We start from the raw sequence: 21,799 nt of genomic DNA on the forward strand, positions 1-21,799 counted from the left end.
TGGTGATTCTTATGTGTATGTCATTTGGCATTTTGTACAAATGAGCAGCCCTAACCTGAACTCTTAGATAAGCTTTCTAGTCAGATTTTGTATACTTGATTAAAGAAATAGGAACAAATGTTGTGTTTTTGTGACATGATCCTCGTAGCAAATGATAGAGATAAAGATATGATTTAAAATTAGTTCTGTTATGTGTAGACACAACAATGGTTCATCTCTTGAGTTCATCTCTTGAGTTAGGTGCCTTGAATGATTCACAGTGCACTGTTAAGTGGCTTAATAAACAAATAAACAACAAACTTTTTCTCAGAAAATGGTCAAGTATAATAATAACGTGCTATTCTGAAACAAAATGTAAATAAATGGGGGGTTCAAGACTTTTGTGCAGTACTGTAAATAAGTTAGTTTGTATTTTTGTTTTTAGATGCATTCAGAGCAGTGTCCATGTCAGTATGGGTATATATATATATATCTATATATATATATATATATATATAAAAATCAGGTTATGAGTTCAACTGCTCAGTTTTCAAAGAAGCTTAAGTTAAGCAAAAGTTAAATCTACAAGAACAAATCACAATTTTGTTTTAAAAATTAAAATAAATGCACAATAAGATTCACATGTTCACATTAGAAACAATTAAAAAGAAGAGAATCACATACTGACGGGAAAACTCATAATTCCTGAGAAGAAACTCACAAATTGTAGAGGATAAAAAGCAAAAAGTTAAAATAAAAAAAAATTATTTAAAAATTAATTTAAAAATTAAAAAAAAATTAAAAAAAAATGATATTATTGTATTTTTGTGGTAATATTTTGTGCTTTTAATGATTATAGAGTTTTTAGTGATGATATTTGAGTTCTCATTTGTTAAATGAGCTTTTGTTATTTTGTTTTTATTCTGAAATCGGTGACGGAACTTTAACCCGGAAGCAGTGGAGTGTTATTATGCTAATGATGTGTCATCAGGACTGAGGGTGGGAAGTTTAGGGAAAAATAAGAGCGGCGGGCAGTGGTTTGTACTTGTCTAGGGGGTAGTATAGGACATTTAGAAAATCCTTTCTTTGTGACAGCGCTGTCATAAAGTTGTCGCGATAGCAGGAGTGTAATACTGGGCGCATTTCTTCCACAACTGGACTGTTAGCAGCAAAGCTAACAGGCTGTTTCTCGTCTTCTTGGGTCCGGACGGGACGGAAGAGGGATGTCCTGCAGCTTATTTGAGTTCTGTCGGCTTCAAGAGTTCAAAACGGTCCGGCACTTCTTGTTTCGGAACGAGAAAAGCGAGCCAGTCGAAGAGAAGAGTCAAACAGGTAACGATACAGGAGGAGGATAGGGGTCTTCTGCAGCTTCGAAGTGACAGTAGCTCAGATAGCAGCTCGCAGCATTAGAAAAGTGACCTCGGTGCTGTAAAGTGGTTTGAAAATGCGGATAAAGTGTGCATAACTAGTTTTGGTTAGTTGATTAATTTTATCATGTTACAACGGAATAAATGAAATATTCACCGCCTTAATGTGCCTTTTGTGAGTCCAGAATCAAAAGCAGCTTGCAGCTGTTTGCAGGTGAATCCTTGTATGGTTGTATTCAGGCCTGGACTCGTTTTGCACGCAATGTTATATGCATCATTTCGTTTTTCCGCTATGTGGAAGTCAATACAGAAATGCTACTATATTTCAACCTGTTGATGTCAAACACATGGGGTGTATATGAAAGATGAATGTAGCTTCCAAATTTGAAAAGGAAACATCTTAAACCTGCATTATTTCCACGTGGTCAGCAGGGGGCGACTCCTCTATTTTAAAAGAAGTCTGATCGTATAGATGTCCATGAGAAAATGAGCCTATTGCTCATTTGATCTGTGACCTCAGTAAGCACTTTACCGATATGTTTATAGGCTCAGTCGTTAGTTTTATGTCTGGTTAGTACATTTTAGTACTACTAGAAGGAAAAACAGGATATGATTTGGGGTGGGCATACCTTACGATTGTCAAGTGTGAGGGTCCCTTAACTGAAGGACTTTCTGACCATACTGAAGATGGATGTGGTGAAAGTGTTAGGAGTATGTCACAGTATAGAACATCTCGTTTCCTGTTATGACTTTGGGGGAGGTGTTTTATCAACCATGTGAAGTTTAAGTGAATTTGAAATGTTGTGCACCAATTTGCAAGACACATAACTTTGACACAGAATATTTCAGTGTTTGAGAAAAGAACCATGGGCCGATTACAGCATGATCATTAAGCTCAGTATCAAGACTTCCTCATAGCACGGATGGCCTCATCTGAGATGTTCTTTTGGCCGATCACATCATTCTAAATCTTCGGTAGGGCTGGGCCATATTATACCGTTCACGGTAATACCGGTATAATGTTAGGCAACGATAGGAAAATGAAATATCGCGATAGAATGGGAGTAAAACGCGCATGCGCAGTGCCTTTGTTTTCATACGCACATGGCCGATTGTTGAGTGAAACAGATGAACCAGAATTGGTTTGTAAAAATGGTGCAACTTCCGTGATGTGGAACTGGTTTGGTGTTTGTCCATCAGATACACAACAAAGCACATTTTTTGGTAGAGCATGCAAGCGGCCGTTGTTATTGTCATATTTGTTGGACTAAGATGCTCTTAAATCTGGGAGTAATCTGGGTCCTAAACTCCGTATTCTTCAGGTCAAACAACACTGCAGCATCACTTAGAGTTAAAAACTTTCTAAATTCTTTCATCTTTAATAAAACGATCAGCATTGCTGCTTTACCAGGTGTAACTATAAAGTTTAACTTCCAGGCATCCATGAAAACAAAAGTTATTACATTTAACGGAGTTAGAAGTTAGCAGGAAGCTAGCGGAAGTTAGCTCGCTAGTTACCTAAGCATGATATTGCATGTTCTGACTGAGAGATTTCTGAAAAAAATCAAACGTACAGCTCTGCTATCACTTCCAACATAAATGAAGACAGGAAACTAAACAGCAGTGACGTTTGTAGGGTTACTGAAGTTGGGCTAGCTGGTATATAATGATGTGCTACGTGATCGCTAGCGACACAGCTATGTTAGCATAACATAAACAGTGAAGCTGGAGGACGAACACTAACACTTTTCCACTTATAAAAGTTAACGTGAAGGTTCTTCATGGTTAGAGACAAATGCAATCGCATGGCAGGATGCTGTAAACGGACCAAACTTCAGTCAGGAGAACAACTGAGATAATCCATCCACAATACGAGGTTAGTCATTAATATACTGCAACAACATGGGAATAGAGCAGCTGCCAGAGAATTCAACATTAATGAATCAATGGTACAGAAGTGGAGGAAGCAAGAAGAATGAGTTTAATAAAGTTTGATTTATCTGACTGCTTTGTTTCGCTTAATGTGCCTTATAATCCCGTGCACCTTATGGTCCGAAAAATGCGTACTGCACACTGCAGTTTAATGTTGCAAAGCACCTCTTTTTAACCATATAACCATATTATACGTGGTTATGCTCAGGATATGCCAGCCCATTTCTACTGGAAATGCCTTTTGGTTAAACTTTCAGCAAGGAATTTGCATTTGCACTGTTACATTTTTATAAAGCTTTAATGTACATAAAAACCAGCTTCTTGTTTAAGTGAAAATAAATGGAAGGTTGTCTTTTTGCGCTAGTAATGTTGTGGAGTTGTATTTTGTCTCGCATCAATTATATCGTCGGTTATATCGTTATCGCAAATTTTCAAATATATATCGTGATAAATATTTTTGGCCATATCACCCTGCTCTAATCTTCGGTGTGATAATGTGGTTATTTTGGCCAAACAATAAATCTGTAGCTAGACGCCAGGTAGCAAACAGTTATATGTCAACTATCCCAAGTTCACTAATCCACCAAATATTGCTGGTATTAGGTTGTTGTTTGCATCCATCAGTCGGAGGAGGAGAAATCTGCAGGTCTTTTTAAGTGTGAGTCATTGCACATGAGGTCCCTGAGGGTGTCACTGCAGGATGCTCAGCAGAAAGGACAGATAGAAAGGGTGCTTGGATGTGTTGCATTCATGCGTCATTTCATACTGATGCCTGCAGACACACACGCACTGTCGTCATGGGGACACTGAAGTGCCAAGGCGTAAAGCAGCAGGATTTCCTCCTGATTTCTGAGCTTTACGCTGTTGCTATATTATTAGTTCATTTCCCTTTGGCACAGAGCTTCTGACTGCTCAACTTTAGCTGCCACAGTTATGTAGCAGCTAAAGTTATGTAGCAGCTATGACTTCTGCACCCCTTCTTTACAGTTCTTTCAACTGTATAGCAGAACTTAACATGTTAACATCCTGCTGCATATAACAGGTTTGATTTTTTTATAGCTAATTTTCTCCTTTATAACATTGATACAAGGGATAAATATAACTCACATGTTTAAATTTTGTTAAAAATTTCTTAGGGATTATTAAAGTATTCTGATTCTGATTAATGCTTAAAGTTTGCTTCTTTGACATGTGGATGCTAACTCAGGCGGCTGTAGCTACTAACTGTCTGCCAGGGTTCACCTCAGCTAATTGGACCCCCTAGACTGGACCTCCTTAGTATGTTTGTCCGTTTGGTGCCCAATTACCTGAGAAATTATTTTGCTTGCTGTGCAGTTAATTGTGCAAACAGACTGTCAAAAAAATCTGCGCTCCAGCTCATACTCGAATACTTTGTTTGGCACTTGCTATTAAATAGCTGGTACCTATGAATGCAGCTTGCTAGCTTAGCTAGCTGATAACTTGCAGTTCCATCATGTGGCTTCAAAAAACCAACACACATTTCGAGTCTTTTGAGTTTATCTTAGTCACTGCATTCATCTCTTCTCTACACTCTGTTTTAGCCACCGTACAAGCATCACAAACTTGACCCATTTTTAAAATTTATTTTATTTATTTATTTGTTTCCTGCCTCTTACTCAGAAGATAATGAGCTGTCTTGGGACACCTCTGACTGGGAGTCGGCATGGGAAGGTGGTGATAATAAAGAGGAGGAATCCACCTCTGATAAAAAGGTTTGTCTCATTGTGGAATGTGACATTATTGGTGTTTTAAGTTGATGTCTATTTATTTACAGGGAAAGAATGTGTCATTCTGTCATTTTTCTTAAAGTTGTCTGTGCAGTGATGAGACCTGCGCAGTGTACTGCGCTATGTGTCATGCATGTCGTATAATGACATATAATAATATCGTTAATGAAGTTACAGCTAGCTGGATAACCACCACCACTTTTGCTATTACAGACATTAATGTTTTGTGCCATTACACAATTTACTGATGGCTAAAATTAGTAGTCTTTGACACCGAAGCTAATAAGCATTTTCACTCAGATGTGATTTTGATAGCAGTAATGTTAGCAAGCAAGATGCAGTCAGCCTGCTACCTGTAATGCATCTATGCTGCATGGATGCTGCAAAAATCCTGTCTGAAGCCACATCAGCGTTAGTTTTCTTTTAGTCCATGTGTGGAGTTTGTGTTGGACTTCTGTGTTGGGTTGGTGTGGTCAGACATTGTCCGTTAAAAAAGCCTTTAGCAATTCAAAAATATGACCTATTTTACATTTGAATCAACTACTGATAATATTGTCATTGGCTGTGACATAGGACAAACACTCATTTTATTGTTACAATGTCATATAATATTAGAATATAAGCGCTCAATGCGCACTTCTAAAGGTGGCATAGGTCTGAAGATCTCCTTTGCTCTGCAGGTCGCGGATGATGCTGGCGGGCAGGGTGAACCGTGGCTGCAGGACTGTGTCGTGTCCCTGTCGCCCTGCGCTGACCTGCTGGTGGTGGCCCGTGAACAGAAGGCGGCCTTTCTCTCAGGTCAGATTCTCAGACACGCACACCCTGATATGTGACTCTGGAGTTTTCTTTCATACTGTTCGTTTTGTGTCTCACTATGGAAAAGCATCCCATGTCCTCATCAGATGCTCTCATACGACACCACTAACCCTCATGTCAGGAGGGCCTAGGACCCTTCTATTTATTACCTTTTTCACAGAAGCCTGTTGACAAATAGACTATTGGGCACTAAAGTGTCCACAAATTCAAGCAGGAGCAGCTCATGAGCAGCACCAATAATTTCCTCTAGCTAGTCGTGGTGTGGTGTAGTAATACTTTTACCCTTGGAAGTAGAAGTGTTTCCCGAAGCAAAGTAGAAACAAATTGTTTGCTTTAGCCAACCCAACAATAGGGCTAAGCATGTAGTTGATCGGAATATAATAATAATAATAATAATATGAATGCAATGTAATAATATAAAGGTCAATATATGGCTTAACCCAAACTTTGTCACAAAGGCTATGTGCCACCTTTCACCTCTGAGCAACAGCAGTAGCTGCTTACTTTGTGTCCAGTTTATGCAAATCCAGGTTTACCTGGACAGAACTAACGGTTTTAGATTTAATAACCAGTTGCTTTGTTTGTGGTTCTGATTGCTTTATGTACCTTTCTTCTTGCTTGTCGTATTTTATTTGTGTCAATGAAATTAAGGAGCTTCCCAACTGTAGTAAATGAAGTATTCCTCATCTTTCTTTATTCTTACAGCTAAATGGCGAACAGATGACAGCGGCAGAGAAGAGATGACTCTGGGAGTATCTTGGACTGGAACTCTTAGCACTGAGGAAGGGTGAGAAAACAATATGTTAACTTACCCACAGTCATTGTGGAAAAGGTTGATAATGGCTCCTGTTGGCGAATTATCCAGGTGATTGAATTGGAGGATGGAAGTGAGACAGATCAGTTATCCTTAGTTCAGTTTAAAAAGTGGACCTTTACTAAAATGACACCCCTACAGTTTTGATGAATGTAGGAATTCAGCTATAGAAACCAAAACAGTTTTTTGTACTGGGTTTAAACATGAAAGTCTCAAGTGGCCGTTAGAGGAACTGCAGTTTTTGACCTAATTTTTCAGACTGGCTACGTTGCTGTTTTACAAGAAGAAATTAAATAAGAAGTTGACAGTTTATCAGAAGGCAAAACACAATTAATACATTAAAAATTATGATAATTAAAAACCTTAGCTAGAATGTAAATACATCAAATATATGTGACATGACTCTAAGTCTGATTTCTGTTTCCTCATAGAGAGTGTGTGAGCAGCACCATTTGTATTCCCTTGGCAAGTCAGAAGAGGTGAGATTTATTTATCTGTGAACTAAATGAGGGGAAGTGCTTGTGTGTGTTTATCTTCACTTCATGTCTCAATACATTTTTCAGGAGCTCCACTGGGCGGCCTGACTGGACATGTGTAGTCGTGGGTTTTACATCTGGTTATGTCCGTTTCTACACTGAGGTACCTTTTTAATCTATAACGTCTTCAATAATTCTTTGAATTATAGACAAGAAAGTGTGATGTGACTGTCTCTCCCTTCATGCAGAGCAGTTTTGCTCAAATCAGAGTGCAAAGTTGCAAACATTGGCACTACTTTGCTAAAACTTTTTAGGTAAAGCAGAATCAATCTGTACTGATTTAAAAAATCATGCATGGTTTAATTTTCTGCTAGAATGACATTGATATATTTTTTAAATGTTGATGTGTTTTCACCCAGCCCTGACTATCAATTGTGTCCCATCAGAGCGGCGTTCTGCTCCTTGCCCAGCTGCTACACGAGGACCCGGTACTGAGGCTCAAGTGTCGCACTTACGAGATCCCTCGCCACCCTGGAGTAACTGAGCAGGTAACACACACCTGAAGCACTCTTCAAATTCAGAGAGGTGTGTGTGAGGATTATATTCATATTCAAAATCAAAGTGACAGTCTGTTTCAGTTGTGTGATTGTCATTGAGCATGAAGATTATAATCCTGATCTGTGAGCTAATGTTGATTGTTGATTTTATTTTTTGTCTGCAGCACGAGGAGCTGAGCATCCTCTACTCTGCTGCAATGGTCACCATAGATGGATTCAGCCTCTTTCAGTCTCTGCGGGCCTGCAGGAATCAGGCGGCAAGAGGTACGGCTGCTTCTCTATGTCTTTGTAGGAAGAAAGTTCAGTCAGACATTTAGTTTGTGTTTGTGGCAGCAGTGTGTGTGCACAAAAAAATGGCCACATCTATTTGCATTTATAATAGGGTATATAGCATGCCCCCCTGAACATTATATTCAGCTGCCCCTTTGGAGATACTCTCATCTAAAGTCAGATATCTTCCAACTTTATCATCTTGGACTGCAGCTGGTAGTCCTTTTTCTGCTCTGCACTTTCTACAAGGTGGTTCTCCAGGTTCTGGTTAGTGATCCACCAGAGATGAAGAAAGATTGCCAATCACAGAATGAGGGATCCACAAAATGATATCAAAGGATGGACCAGAGCTAGCTGGTTAGCAGTGCCTGAACTTTCAAAATTGCTCAGCAAGTAAACTGAACGTACTTGCAAATAGATTTTAAAATAAATAAATTACATGCCACAGTGAGTCCCCAAATGTATATGGCCACTGTTAATATAGTCAGTGTGAAATATATAATATATAAAGTGGCTCTCCTAAGTAAGTCAGACACTTTGGTGAGAAGTTGCAACACATATGAGGAAAACTTTCTCCCTTCCTGCACAGGGAGGCAACAGACTTGTCAGCCTGACTGTATGTGGATTAGCGTGCTTACAATTGTAGTTAACCCCTCAAAAGCCAAAACTGAGCTGAAAAAAACAAAACATGCATAATCTCTCAGTACTGTTTGCAGTGTGTTAACAGAAGATGTTTTTCACTTGCTTGCTGGCTGGAAAGTGTTTGCCACAAAGCATTCAGGTACTAAGGTGAAACCAACCTACTTATACAGAACCCCAACCCCACAAACCCCACACACCCCACACACCCCACAAACACAATCACCTGAAGTATTGGAGTTTAGTTTGGAGCGTAGTACCCAGATAACAATGAGTGTTTGGCCCAAACGTGGCCCACATCTGCAGTTTTCTTTGGGCCGTATTTGGCCTTGATTTAGTGTCTGTTTGGCTGCTTAAACACACCCACAGGTCTGCCTCTCATGGGCCAAATATCAGGTGACGTTTCAGTGAAGCCTGGGCCTACATTTGCTAGAACCAAAAGTGGCCCCAGGTCAGGTCCAGATGTGTTTGCTATCTGGGGAGCCAAGCTTCAGCAGCATTTGATCTAGTGCTCTGTGTGTTTGTTGTCTGCTCCTATAATAACTCTGAATACTCTGTGTGACCCAAGACAAACCCTGTTTAGACCTTAGTAGAGTTAAAGTTGACTAATAGATAATAAAAAAATACTGTTTTATTAAAGTTGTTGCTTCTTACTAACTTAACCTCCTTTTGATCAGCTGCAGCAGCAGGTAATGATGTGATCCAGCCTCCTCCTCTGGCCTATAAGAAGTGGGGTCTGCAGGAAATGGACACCATTGTGGACCACAGCAGCGTGGGTAAGAGTCTGTTTGAGAGCTTTCCACTGATAATTCATGCTGGTGGTTGGCTGCTGCATAATGGATTAACTTATGATATTAAACATCATAATGTTTTGGATCTGCAGATGCGACTGTGTCATTCACATTTACAACATCAGATGAATTAGCCCTTCATTCATTTTAGTAGAGCAAATAGAACTGGAGAGATAACACTAACCAGTGTTAGTCAAAAAAGACTCTATCCATCTGACGGATATATTATTCACCTTTACATATTTCAACTGAGATATTTACTCTTAAAGTGATAAATTCAGATGGAGAGTCTACAGATTTATCTTTATGATTGATCCAGATGACAGTAAGTAACTCTTCTGCTTTTAGGCATCATGACACTGTGTGTCTTTGATCAAATGAAGAACGCATCTATCCTGGGAGGATTCAACGCCTCAGTCAAAGGCAGCCCCCCCGCCATGAGCCAGTATGTCACTGTAGGATCTGGGCCATACACGGGCTTTTACTATGCTATAGAGGTAATTATATTTTCAAAATGGGTATGTATCATGACTATAATCGCCTGCAGTTCAAAAATTAACAAAAAATCTGCTTTTCCTTGTGTCCCTAACTGTATATAGGGGAGCTCTCAGCCTCTGCTGTCCCACGTGGCTATGGCAGTGGCCAGTAAACTCACCTCAGCCCTCTTCAGTGCTGCCAGGTGTGTGTGTGTGTGTGTGTGTGTGTGTGTGTGTGTGAAGCCCAATCACATGGTGTTCCCCAAGCTTAGGTTCTCTGTCCTATTTTAATTTTTTTTACATTTTTATTTTCCTAGATCATACAGTGATGATTTCCACTGTTGTACAATTGCTATGCAGCTATATGTTTAAGCTGTGACATAAATATAATTTAAACTCTTCATTGTGCTCATTAACTTTAAATCCAAGTTCATTATTCTTGTAAGCAAACAAATACTTAGACACAACTAAGTCAAAAACGGTCCAGAGTCTTTGGGCTCCAATAAAATGATCCGACAAATGGATAGTTTTTGGAGGCTTGTATCAAAGCACAGGGCATAAGTGCACAGGCGGCAAAGACAAATGCCTCATCCAGTGGAGAAGTTGTTTCCAAGCCAAAGTCAGGGGTCAGTGTGCTGGAAAGCATCTGGAGACGGAAGATCTGTGTTTGAAGTTTCCTCCTTACTGTTTCTCACTCGCTTTTTCTTTTTCCTCTTTCTATTTTTTCTATCGTCACTTGTCATTTCCCTCTCAGCGGGTGGTTGGGATGGAACAAAAACAAGAACGAAGAGGAGGCTCCCCAGAAACAGAAGCCCAAGGTGGAGCCTGCCACCCCTTTAAGTATCAGGTACGAACTGGGACATCTAAAACACAAATCCAGTCGTCGTCGACTGTGTGCTGTTGAGACTGAAAACCTAACCTGACCTCAGCACACTTGCTGCTCTCCTTTGCAGATTTGGTCTCCCAGACTCTCGGCGGCATGGCGAGTCGATATGTCTGTCCCCGTGCAACATGCTGGCTGGAGTGACTGATGACTTTGGCCGAGTCACACTGCTGGACTTGGCCAGGGGCATCGCCATTCGCATGTGGAAAGGTGAGGTGTAAACACGTGGAAGAACAACTCGTTGTGAGTGACACACATATGTAATAGAAACACATACAGAAATTTGTTCCATATTGGCAGGATAGTGTCGCACATTTACTGCAGATGTGTGGCCTGTGCACCCATGATGCAAACCTCCTGTTCCACGACATGTCCAAGTTGCTCTTTTGGGCTGAGATCTGGTCACTGTGGAGGCTATTTGAGTACAGTGAACTCACTGTCATGCTCAAGCAATCAGTTTAAAATGATGATTTGAGCTTTGACACTTCCTGCTGCAGCAGCCATTAGAAGATGGGTACACTGTGGTCATAAAGGATGTAATGGACATGGTCATCAACAATAATCAGTTGATGACCAGTTGGTACTAAGGAGCCCAAATTATGCCAAAAAAACCATCCCTACAGCAATACACCAGCATCAGCAGCCTGAACCTTTGATAAAAGGCAGGATGGATCGATGCATTCATGTTGTGAACACCTAATTCTTAACCTACTATCTGAATGTTGCCAGAGAAATTGAGCATCATTAGATGGGCTAGAAATGCAGCTCTATCTCATTGCATTTATAATTTCAGTATGATATTAAAATAGGTCTGTAGATCAGGTATTTTATACATTAAAAATGTCACAGCCCAATTTAAAATCTTATAATCTAATCTTTGTACAGGTGATCAGATGAAGATGTTTCCTTTTTGTTTTCATAGATTTATGTTTAATCTTATGCTGCTTTTCTAGCTGGGGCCACTTTAAAAATAATTAATTAAAGAGCTTTCCAGTGTAGCAGGAGTTGCCCTAAACACTGTAATGTTTATTTTTACTATGATTCCTTCTTCGGCCTGTGTCATTATTAATAAAATCTTAACAATGTCCCAATCATACATTTATCTCCAGGTTACAGAGATGCCCAGTTGGGTTGGCTGCAGGTTCCAGAGGAGCGTAGCGAGCGGGATTTATCCCCCTCGGCGTCCCTCCCCAGACGCCACGCTCTGTTCCTCGTCATCTACGCCCCTCGTAGGGGGATCCTGGAGGTTTGGGCAATGCAACAGGGGCCTCGGGTCGGAGCTTTCACTGTAGGCAAACATTGCAGGTACACACCGTGAAGCTCCCACATTTTCTTACTGAAGAAGAATCTCATTTGATCCTGAAGTTGGAATATAACAAAATATATGCTTGTACGGTGTTGCAGGTTGCTGTATGCTGGTTACCGTCTGATGGGGGTGAACAGTGTGACCAGTCAGGGTTGGCAGCTCCACACACAGCAGGTGTGTCTGCTTGATCCAATCACAGGAGTTCTGAGGACCGTGAACATTCCCTTCCACCTGGCTCTCAGGTTTGTACGCAGACTAAAAGGACAGGCTGTCATGTAGGTGTTTAAAATGAATGCAGGTGCAGTGAAAAAATCAATTTTGCAGAGTCTTGCCCACTTTCTTAGGTCAGATTTTCCCCACCTTTAAAAACTCTTAAATCTGACACAAAGAGTCATGAATATTTGACATTAGGTTGGATCTGAAGAGCTGCAACTTCCTGGTTCTGTGAGGTTCAAAAAAATCACTTCTTGTCATAGGATTCCCACAGGTTGAATGATCATTCTGTACGCTTCAGCTGTAAAGACGGACTTTCTGAACTGACCGCTGGTTTTGTTTTGGTACCCCAGAATATGTTGTGTGGCTATGTTTGCTATGTAAATGACTGGCTTTGGATACGTGCTAATTATTGTTAAGTAACATCCAGGTAAAATCTGTGAATTTTACTCACAGAAAAAACTCCTTTGACAGGTTATTGGTACACATAACCAAACGGTGAGAAATATGGGCGTGTGGTCCGACATGGTGCTCTCCTTCGAGTCTCGTGTAAAAGAGATAACAAAGACCGCCTTTGTCATTTGAGGAACATAGCAGAATCAGACAAGTTTTGTTAAGAAACACTGCAGGCGTTCTTGTCCATGCGTTTGTGTCTTCACGTATAGATTATTGTAATGCTCTTCTTTCTGGGCTACCAAAGAAAAGTTTTAGAGGTCTACAGCTGCAAAATGCAGCTGCTCGCATTTTAACATGATCTGGGAAATTTGAGCGCATTACCCCTGTACTAAGATCTCTTCATTGGCTACCTTGTCAGGTTCGAGCAGATTTTAAGGTCCTGCTGCTCACCTACAAGGCTTTAAACGGCACCTTCATACCTCTCCGACCTTTTACACCTTTATGTTCCATCCTGTGCTCTATGATCTCAGGACTCTGGCCTTCTAAAGGTTCCTAGAGCCAGAAAAAAGACAATTGGAGAGCGTGCCTTTTCTTTCCCTGCCCCGTTTCTGTGGAACAACCTCCCTCAAGATATTAGGCAGGCATGCTCTGTGGAGGTTTATAAAGTTATTATTATTATTATTATTATTATTATTGTCAGATAATTGCCTTAAAAAATCTCCAAAAGGCACAAACAAAAAACCTACTGCACGACGGCAGCAAAAGTCCCCTCTAACTCCATCTTTCTGTCTTTTTCACTTCAGTGATAAGAAGAGCGAGCGAGCCAAAGATATGCACCTGGTAAAGAAACTCACTACCCTACTAAGGAGCCGAGACATTGAGCTTGGTAAGTGCATGACGAGAGATGTCAGGTTTCATGTTCAAATATATTTCATGTGTTATACAGTATTATATTATTAATGACTCTGTGTTCCTTTAGATATATTGGAGAGTGAAGCCAGAAGCATCGTACTAGATATCAAACACCCTGCAGTTAAGAAGCAGGTACGACCAAAATCTGATGTGGTTATTGTTTTAAATGGCCCTGTTTTACTCTAATTACAGACTTCTCCTAAATCTAACCAACCTGCAACTGAAAACTAAATATAAATTGAAAAAGAGATTAAAATTAAAAGTCTGTTAAGTCTAAGAATGATGAAGCAACTTTTACTTTTCTTTCACATGGGACAGGAACCCAAGTAATTTATCTTTTCAAATACTTGAACAGCCCTGATTGGTCCAGCAGCTCAATCCTGGGCCCCTGTTCAAGTCTTCTTGGGCACACTGGCCCTATATGTAAATAGCCTTTATTTTCCAGGTGATTTTAAATTGTGGTTGCAACCGAACTGAACACCACTGCTGCCATTATTCACTTAAAACTCTTTTTGTCAGTTGAATATGATGTCATATGAATTTCAGTGTCTCCATTTTCTTTCAGGCACTGGAGTCTCTTCTGTCAAATAAAAACACTCCTGTCTCTTGTCTTGTTAACATCACACGTGCCTTAGATGACACTTTGAAACGGCAAGGTAAAGAATACGTTTACTGATGAAAGAAATGTAATATGAAAGAAAAAAGTGTCAGGAACTTGTATCTCATAATCACCCTGAGCTTGTTTCTCCTTTTGTTTCTGCACTTCAGAGCCTGGGGAAGTGGATGCTGAGTTGCTTCAGCTCTGCTCATCACAGCTCAAACTACTGCAGCTCTACACAGACATCCAGCAACTGCATTCTGCCGCAGATGTCGAGGAAACCGCTGAAAATGTGAGAACACACACACAGAGATTTAAAGAAATTAAGAGCTTCTTTAGAGGTGGTGAGCTGAAACCTCGGTGCTATTCCAGTATTTCTTTCTTCCATCCTTGCAGGACTCCCTTGAAGGCATAGAGGAGGAATTGTCCCGTGTTGCACCGACCTTGCAGCGCTATGCCCAGTTCACACCAAGACCCAGTGTTTCGTTTGCCCAGGATTCGCCTGACTCCCCCCTGCCTGCTCAGGCTTTTCTCTCCCAGTTGGAGTGCACAGAGGATGAGGAGGTTAAGGTGATCCGTAGGTCTGAAACTGAATGGAACCAGTTGGGTAAGGCAGGCAACATAAGTAGGCACATTAATGCTGTTACACTCAATCAAAACTCAGACTGAGTACTTTTCCTGTTTGTCATTTGCAGGAAACTTCTTGTTCTGGAGTTGTCTGTGTGGAAAAAGTCCACTCCATAAAGTTTGTTACACACTACAGCAGGCCGGCATCAGCCCACAGCAGCTTCTGGTAAGCGGGGGCGGGGGGGGAGAATGGGTGAAAGGTGGGATCAGGATGTGACAGGATGTGTAGCTGCTGTTGAGAGAAATCTTACAAATCTTATACAGTGCATACAATTTTATATAGAATTGCATATCTTTTTAATTTTTTACTGTATGATACATACATAATACTGATATGAGGCTTTTTAAATCTTTGCCAGAGATGAACCACAACCCACTGGTGTGTAATTTATTCAGTAATGGTCACTTTATATTGTGATGTCAGTATTCAGTATTTACTGTTAATGAGTGAAAGAACGCAGACTTCATTATCTGCCCTGCGTAAGTCTACCCAGCGTGTCTGGAGCCTGATATGTTCTCACATGAAATTAGGGTGTATAATATACTCCAAATAGGTCTTTGAACAAATATCAGTAATTAATTCAGTTCATACTTCCTGTTTCTGTCAGTCTTTGCTGTTGAGTGTGTGGTTGCATCGGGAGAAGGAGTTGCTACAGAAACCAGAGGAAAATGTTCGAAACCTCCACAGACTACTTGTCGCCCTCAGCGATATGAAAGGTACCTGTAAGGCTTGTCGTGTTTGTGTAGTTCGCGAGGCTAAATAATACAACTCTATATGTTAATGGTTGAAGGGCTAATTCATCTGATGTTTCTGATGTTAGATGTGCTGATGTTGGTTGGTGCTCTGGTGGTTTTCTTCAGTTGGACAACAAGAAATCGAAAGAAATGTGAACCTCAAGAAGTAACCGTCAGACTGGAAAAGAAGAATAAGTAGAATAAGAGTGGCCTCTTCTTTTTCTCTCCCTCCGTTTAGGTGCAGTCGAGGAGTCATGGGACACACAGTCAATCTCCCCCTGGTGGCAGCAAGTCCGCACTACATGTGTTCAGTCCCACAACACTGCCGCTGCCCTGCTGGCTGCACTGGTTGCTCACCGTGCTGCTAAAGCTAGCATCACAAGCCGAGCTGATAGCAAGGTAGAGAGGCGTCATGCATTTGAGGACTGTCTTAAGCAAAAAAATAGGAACATAACCCCCTTTAAAAATCAACCAACACTAATGTGTGTGTGTCAGTTTCAGTCAGAGTGGGAGGCAGTGTCACTGGAGTTGGAGCAGTGGGTGGTGTGTGTTCGCCAGCTGGAAGACGTGCTGGTGCTGCAGACTCTGCTGTTGGTGCCTCCTCCACCAGGAGCAACGGGGGGCGCTACAGTTCAGTGCTCTATTAAAACATTGTTGGAGGGAGGCACAGGTAGAGAAAAATAAGTTCAGGGAGACTTCAAGCTGTATGAGTTCATTTTTTACTTGTCATGTTTCTTTTCTTGGTTTTTCCTCACTTCATAAATGTATTCAAATGCACTGTATCGCTGTTCTCTCCTCAGTTACTCCTTGTTTTTATTGACTTCTTCTCTCCATGAATTCAGTGTCTTGATGATATTGACCATAGTTTTCCCCTGATGGCTGCATTCTTCTTTGGAGTGTGGGAATCTGGAACAACTGCCACAACCCATTCAAATACACTGCCTGGCCAAAGCCTAGTTAGTAATTTCAAATACATTCAACGTTTGCTTTTGTCTGTTTCAGGCGGTATTGCCGACAGCGTCTCTAAGTGGGTGTTTAGACAAGACATTTCCCCAGAGCGGCTCAAGGAAATCCTCCAGAAAAGGGGAAATAAAGAAGCAGATGACAATGTGGAGCAGAGAGACGAAGAAGAAAGACATGAGCAGGAGAAAAGCCAAGAGGACACAGACAGGACAGCAGGTGAGGACTGAGGCATTAACACACGTTCGGTATGTTAGTCTTTCTGGGCAATTTTGAGATATAGTTTAACTTGAAAATCCTAGAATAATGTGGCGTCAGCTGTGTTGTTGTTTGTGGTGATTTAAAAAAAATCAAATTCAAAAAGACAAAAAGTAAAATAATGGAAATCGATTACTTAGCCTATTTTTGGACCTCTGTATCAGTAATATATGTTTTTATGCAGATGACACTATGAACTTTCTTATTAAACGTAAGCTTGTTCTCAATGCTAGTCTGGTCACCTAAAAGCATCCAACCTATAGACCACAGTCAAACCAATGATCATCAAATTAAAACTGTCTATTGCTATAAATATTTTGGACTCTAGCTGGGCACATGAGTCTGCTAAAGCCCAAGAATATTGAAAGTAGAAATTGGACATTTGTATAGAAAGATCTCTCTACAGTTAATGTGCAGTGTGACAGTTCTCTTTGGCTAACAGAAGACAATAGCATTGTATGGTATTTATTCATAATGATCAAGGTTTGGTTAATGATCAAATAATCACAGTAAGCTGAAGACAGGCAAATTAGTCATATTTCCTGTTCTGCAGTACACATTGTTTCATGGAGCCTGAATCCAAATCAGCCTCTGTTTTCTTCCGTGTTTTTCAGAGTTGCTGTTAGCGGTATGCCAGCGGTTCCCACACTCTCTCTCACCTGATTTTCTCTTCGCCCACTGCTGCTGGGAGTATGTGGTGCAGTGGAACAAAGACCCAGAGGTGTGCAAATACACAAGCACGCACACAACGCGTTATCACAAAGTCACACGTCTCCACCCATAAGAAGGAAAAAGCTTTCCCAGATTTAGCATTAGCATACGTCTCTTCCAAGGTTGTCTCCTTGTGCTCTTCTACACCATTTCAAAACCTGCTGCTATGCTTAGATCACTCACAGCCAACACTGGTGAAAATGTAGCAGCAGCAGACAGACTTGAAGGGAAGATTAGCTAAATTTACTTGAGGTTTGGTGCAGCATTGTAAATCTTCTATCTGTGCGCAAACTAACACATACTGTATTTAATAGTAGAAAGTGCAAACTTTCAGATTTTCATAAAGACCTGAAGAGTTCTGCAGTCTGATCTCACACCTGCTTCTCTTCATAGGAGGGTCGATATCTCTGCTGGTCTGTGGAACATTTGAAGATGGTCTCCAGTCCTCATATTCAGCAAGGTGAGTACCACACTGGCTTTCGGTCTGTTTTATTGATCCAATAATACAATGCATGCTTTAGAAGACAGTACCTCCCCGGTAGTCAGCATGTCTTAACTCCTCACAGGTGTTTGTACAATGATGTGGAGCACATTCATTGCCAAGCGTCTCTCAGCAGCAACCTTTCTCATGGAGAAAGTAAGTTCTGGTCATAATGAGTCGAGTTGAGCTCTGTCACTGTGTCGGGACTTTGTACAGAATTAAATCTCTTATTTTATTGATTTATTTTGAAACAGGTGGGGAAAGCACCCAAAGATCGCTTGTGTCGACGGGTAAGAGTTACATTTCAGCACCAATTCTATTCAAAATGTTTATTTGCCGGTAAATATATTAGTCCATACAAATATTCAGATTTAAAGCATGTACTAAAGATCTGTGAATTTTTGTGCAGGATGTCGGGATGGGAGACAAAGCGATGACGTCCTTCCTGGGCTGCTGCGTCCAGCTGCTGAATATCCTCATGGAGGTGACTGGAGTGTTGGTTAGGAATCAGTGCCTTTTTTCTTTTATGAAGTTTTATGTAAGTAAAGGAGACAGCAGAGTGATAGCATGGAGAGTGGTTAGCATGGCAGTGAAACACTGAACGACAACAGTAGGAAGTTTATAGAAATGGGATTTTAGTCTAATATAATGGGAAAGCATTTCTAGTTAGTTTTTTTTCCACCTGCTGCCTGATCAAAAGAGCTACTAATACCACCCACACTGCCCACACTGCACCAGAGACCTGATTTATTCTATGCATGTGTGAAAAGGACTTCTTCCTGTTCTTGCCATTCACATAAAACCTGCATGACTGCTGTACTCTTGCAGTAGTGAAGAACACTCTTGCTGAAAATATCAAATAAATTGCTTGAAAAGTAAGCATTAGGAATAAAATAAAATCATATCTTTGGTTTTTCTACAAGATCTTTTTTTCTTAATGAATATGTATAATAGTGTTTAATATAAATTGGAAAATGAATCCTCTCATTAGCTGTATTTTCCTTTTCCGTGCAGGCGGACTCGGCGGTGGAGGAGGTTTCTGCCCCAGAGTTGTCCATCGAGGAGGCGTGGTCTGGAGCCGAGGGCCCAGCTTCCATTGCTGAACTTGCCCTGGAGCAAAGAGGTGTTCACTACCCGCTGGTCCAGCACCACTGCCTGTTAGCATCCCTGCTACATGCTGCTATGACCTTCAGTGTCAAGGTCAAACCATTCAGCCTTTTTGATAGCAAGGTGAGGAGATCGACACTCTGCCAAAGTTTAGAACAAAAACGTAGACATGGAGGGACACTCACTGCTGCATTTGAATCCATCCGTCACCCACTGGAGGTTCTGAAGTCTCCGTAAAGCCACCTCCATGTTTCTTTTAGTTAGACGTTAGGGGAGTTGAAGAGACAGCAGACAGCTGACCACCACAGTGACCTGACAGTTCCAACGGCCTCATCCTTAATGATGCAAACGTTTAAGCATTAATACAATGTAAACCAGAGTTATATAAACAAATCACCTTTCTGTAAATCCAAATCCAGGCTGTACGGGTCGATTCATGTTTTGTAGCCAGTCTTAAGTTGCCATTAGGAAAAATGCAGTTGATGGTACTCCGGTGCTGGCAGATACAGATCACAAATGATACCAGCCGACATTTCTAATGTTTATCTATTTGTGTCACATGTGTGTTTGCAGGGTAAGAATGCTTTCTTCAGAGACCTGACGACCATCCAGCTGATGCCCAGCGGAGACATGGACCCAGGTTTGGTCTCTGTGCGACAGGAGGTAAGAGGTGGAACAAAATGCAGACAGTAATTGGACAATGATGTTCCACACCCATCGCTTGATCTCCTGCTGTTCCACTTTGTCCTCTGTTTCAGTTCCTCCTGCGGGTGCTGACCGGTTGGGTTCAGGCTATAGATGATCCCACTAGCTCCGCTCCACTTCCTTCAAGCGGACCCAAAGCCGAGTGGTGGCCCTCGCTGTGTTTAGAGCTCGGCTCTCTGCTGCAGGTCAACCCAGACATCCTGCGGCGGCATCTCGTCTGCGAGCTCTACAGCCAAGGACTGGATCTTCGGGCAGAAGAGGTTGGAAACTGTTTCCTTGTAGATCACGAAAACTTGCTTAAACTCACTTTAGGCACTAAGACTACTTGGTTTAGGTATTGGTTAGGTGTGGTTATCTGAAGACATTTGTAGCCACAAACCGTAGATCACGAAAACTTAAATCTTAAAGCAATTAATATCCCCGTCCTCAGGTGATGTTAGAGGTGGAAGATAAGGATGTTTTGGGCTCCCAGTTGTTGGTGCTGACAGGTCAGAGGCTGAGCTACTCGCTTCTCCACAGCCAGAACCAGACGCAGGCTGCCATGGAGCTGCTGGCCCGCCTGCCCCCCACCCTCTGCACGTGGCTGAAGGCGATGGTGAGATCCCAACACTACAGCCTGCTCTTTTCCTAAAGGGTTATTTGCAAGTAGTGCTTGGAGAACTAGAGTGCATAGTTGAGTGTACATACAGGGTAAGAGTCTTTGAACTCTACATTTATGTGTTTTCAGAAACAAATAGGAACCTTTGGTGTCCCCAAAGAGCCAATGTGTTGTTGTTTTTTTCTATTGCTCAACTGAATCTGGCACCGCAGTTTCTCCTTTTTGTTTCTTTAAAATGTAGTCATTGCTGAGTTCTGTTCACAGTGACAGATTCTCTGTTATAACATGAAATTGTTTAACTTTTGCTCAAGTTGGTACAGTCATGAGTGTCCAACATGAATAATTAGCCATTAAAATCACAATAGGTTAAATTTAAGGCGTATTAAAAAATCACAATAGGTTAAATTTTAGGCGTATTAAAAAATCACAATAGGTTAAATTTAAGGCGTATTAAAAAACTTTTTAATAGAATTTAAATGATCTCAAAAACGTTACACTTCAGTTCAGTTATATCCAGTTCCTGCTGGTTTGGTTTAGGGAGCAAGAACTGGTGGTTTGAGAGTGAGTCAGTTCACAATGACGCTAGAAGATTGGGTTTCTCCAATGAGCAGACCGTGCCCTGTGAGCTGCTCTTTCTGAAATTGGTGCAATGATGTCAGTTTTGTCTGAATTTAGAATTAGATAAAAGCAGCACAAATTAAAATCCTGGGAGTGAGAATGGGCTGATTTATTATTACTTACAGATATAAAAACTGACTGAAATCATTGGTGAGACTGTAATAAATTAGAAAGGGGGGGAACTGGTCGCTGCAAGTGCTGCCCCTCAGCCAGGACGTGTAATGTAGTTTAAATAAATCATCTGGTCATTTTTAACTGGAAGTGTGGTTTATTTTGCAGGACCCACGTGAGCTGCGGTGTCCCCAGATCCCGCTGCCCCAGACCAGCCGGCTGGTCGGTCGTCTGATCGAGATACTGCCGGAGAACCACGCTCAGTACAGTCTGGCCCTCCACCTGCTGGAGGCCGTAGAGGTCCTCACCACGGAGGACTGAGGGGAAGATGCTGCAGATAGTTGGAATGTGAGAGACTGTCAGAGAGGAAGAGGATAAAGAACTTTCTCACCCCCGTTTGGAGGTTTTGTTGTTCTGCTCAGTAATCATAGGTGGTGTTAAACACGATGGATTCAGAGGCTTTTAATTGTTTTTTTTAATCCATCTTATTTCCCTGCATGTGACAACAAATGAGATTAAATATTTGTGTTAGTACTCACGTTAAAGTCAGACACCCTGTGTGCCGTGTCAGATGACGACTCCTCTTCTTCACAGATCAGAAATGTATTAGCAAGAAAAATGGACCTGATTTTTTATTTATATATGCAGACTGAACTTTAATAGCTGTGCCTGTACACCAGCTGCTCCCATGCAGAATAAAGATGCTTCTTAAAGC

The 21,799-nt window shown here is 41.2% G+C and overlaps 1 protein-coding gene across 3 annotated transcripts; it reads left to right on the forward strand.

Moving 5' to 3' along the window:
- The first annotated feature begins 1,039 nt into the window (after positions 1-1,039).
- On the forward strand, positions 1,040-21,797 carry rab3gap2 (RAB3 GTPase activating protein subunit 2 (non-catalytic)). 3 transcript variants are annotated; one of them, XM_085342406.1, is made up of 35 exons: positions 1,040-1,311; positions 4,920-5,011; positions 5,707-5,824; positions 6,548-6,629; positions 7,088-7,135; positions 7,220-7,295; positions 7,579-7,680; positions 7,854-7,953; positions 9,276-9,374; positions 9,738-9,886; positions 9,989-10,068; positions 10,620-10,712; positions 10,819-10,958; positions 11,858-12,053; positions 12,153-12,296; positions 13,467-13,549; positions 13,643-13,707; positions 14,141-14,231; positions 14,344-14,465; positions 14,570-14,780; positions 14,869-14,966; positions 15,409-15,517; positions 15,774-15,934; positions 16,031-16,205; positions 16,538-16,714; positions 17,368-17,474; positions 17,858-17,924; positions 18,031-18,101; positions 18,200-18,235; positions 18,355-18,483; positions 18,960-19,175; positions 19,626-19,715; positions 19,811-20,017; positions 20,188-20,352; positions 21,253-21,797. In XM_085342406.1, exons 1-35 carry the CDS (start codon positions 1,203-1,205, stop codon positions 21,403-21,405), a joined length of 4,161 nt encoding a protein of 1,386 aa, XP_085198532.1. In that variant the 5' UTR covers positions 1,040-1,202; the 3' UTR covers positions 21,406-21,797. The 3 variants fall into 3 exon arrangements, with proteins under 3 accessions (XP_085198532.1, XP_085198533.1, XP_085198531.1); XM_085342407.1 differs by having other exon boundaries at positions 18,355-18,429; XM_085342405.1 differs by having other exon boundaries at positions 15,774-16,205.
- The last annotated feature ends 2 nt before the right edge of the window (positions 21,798-21,799 follow it).

The sequence above is a fragment of the Diplotaxodon limnothrissa genome, linkage group LG19 (genome assembly GCF_057381915.1).
Source record: "Diplotaxodon limnothrissa isolate DT_005_m linkage group LG19, D_limnothrissa_male_GT1.1, whole genome shotgun sequence".
Classification (NCBI taxonomy): Eukaryota; Metazoa; Chordata; class Actinopteri; order Cichliformes; family Cichlidae; genus Diplotaxodon; species Diplotaxodon limnothrissa.

Bases quoted from the DNA above. Each gene is read 5' to 3' on its own strand.
- rab3gap2 (XM_085342405.1), top strand. From the start codon at position 1,203: ATGTCCTGCAGCTTATTTGAGTTCTGTCGGCTTCAAGAGTTCAAAACG. The intron at 13,708-14,140 runs GTACGACCAAAA...ATTTTCTTTCAG, and splicing joins ACCCTGCAGTTAAGAAGCAG to GCACTGGAGTCTCTTCTGTC. The intron at 14,781-14,868 runs GTAAGGCAGGCA...TGTCATTTGCAG, and splicing joins AACTGAATGGAACCAGTTGG to GAAACTTCTTGTTCTGGAGT.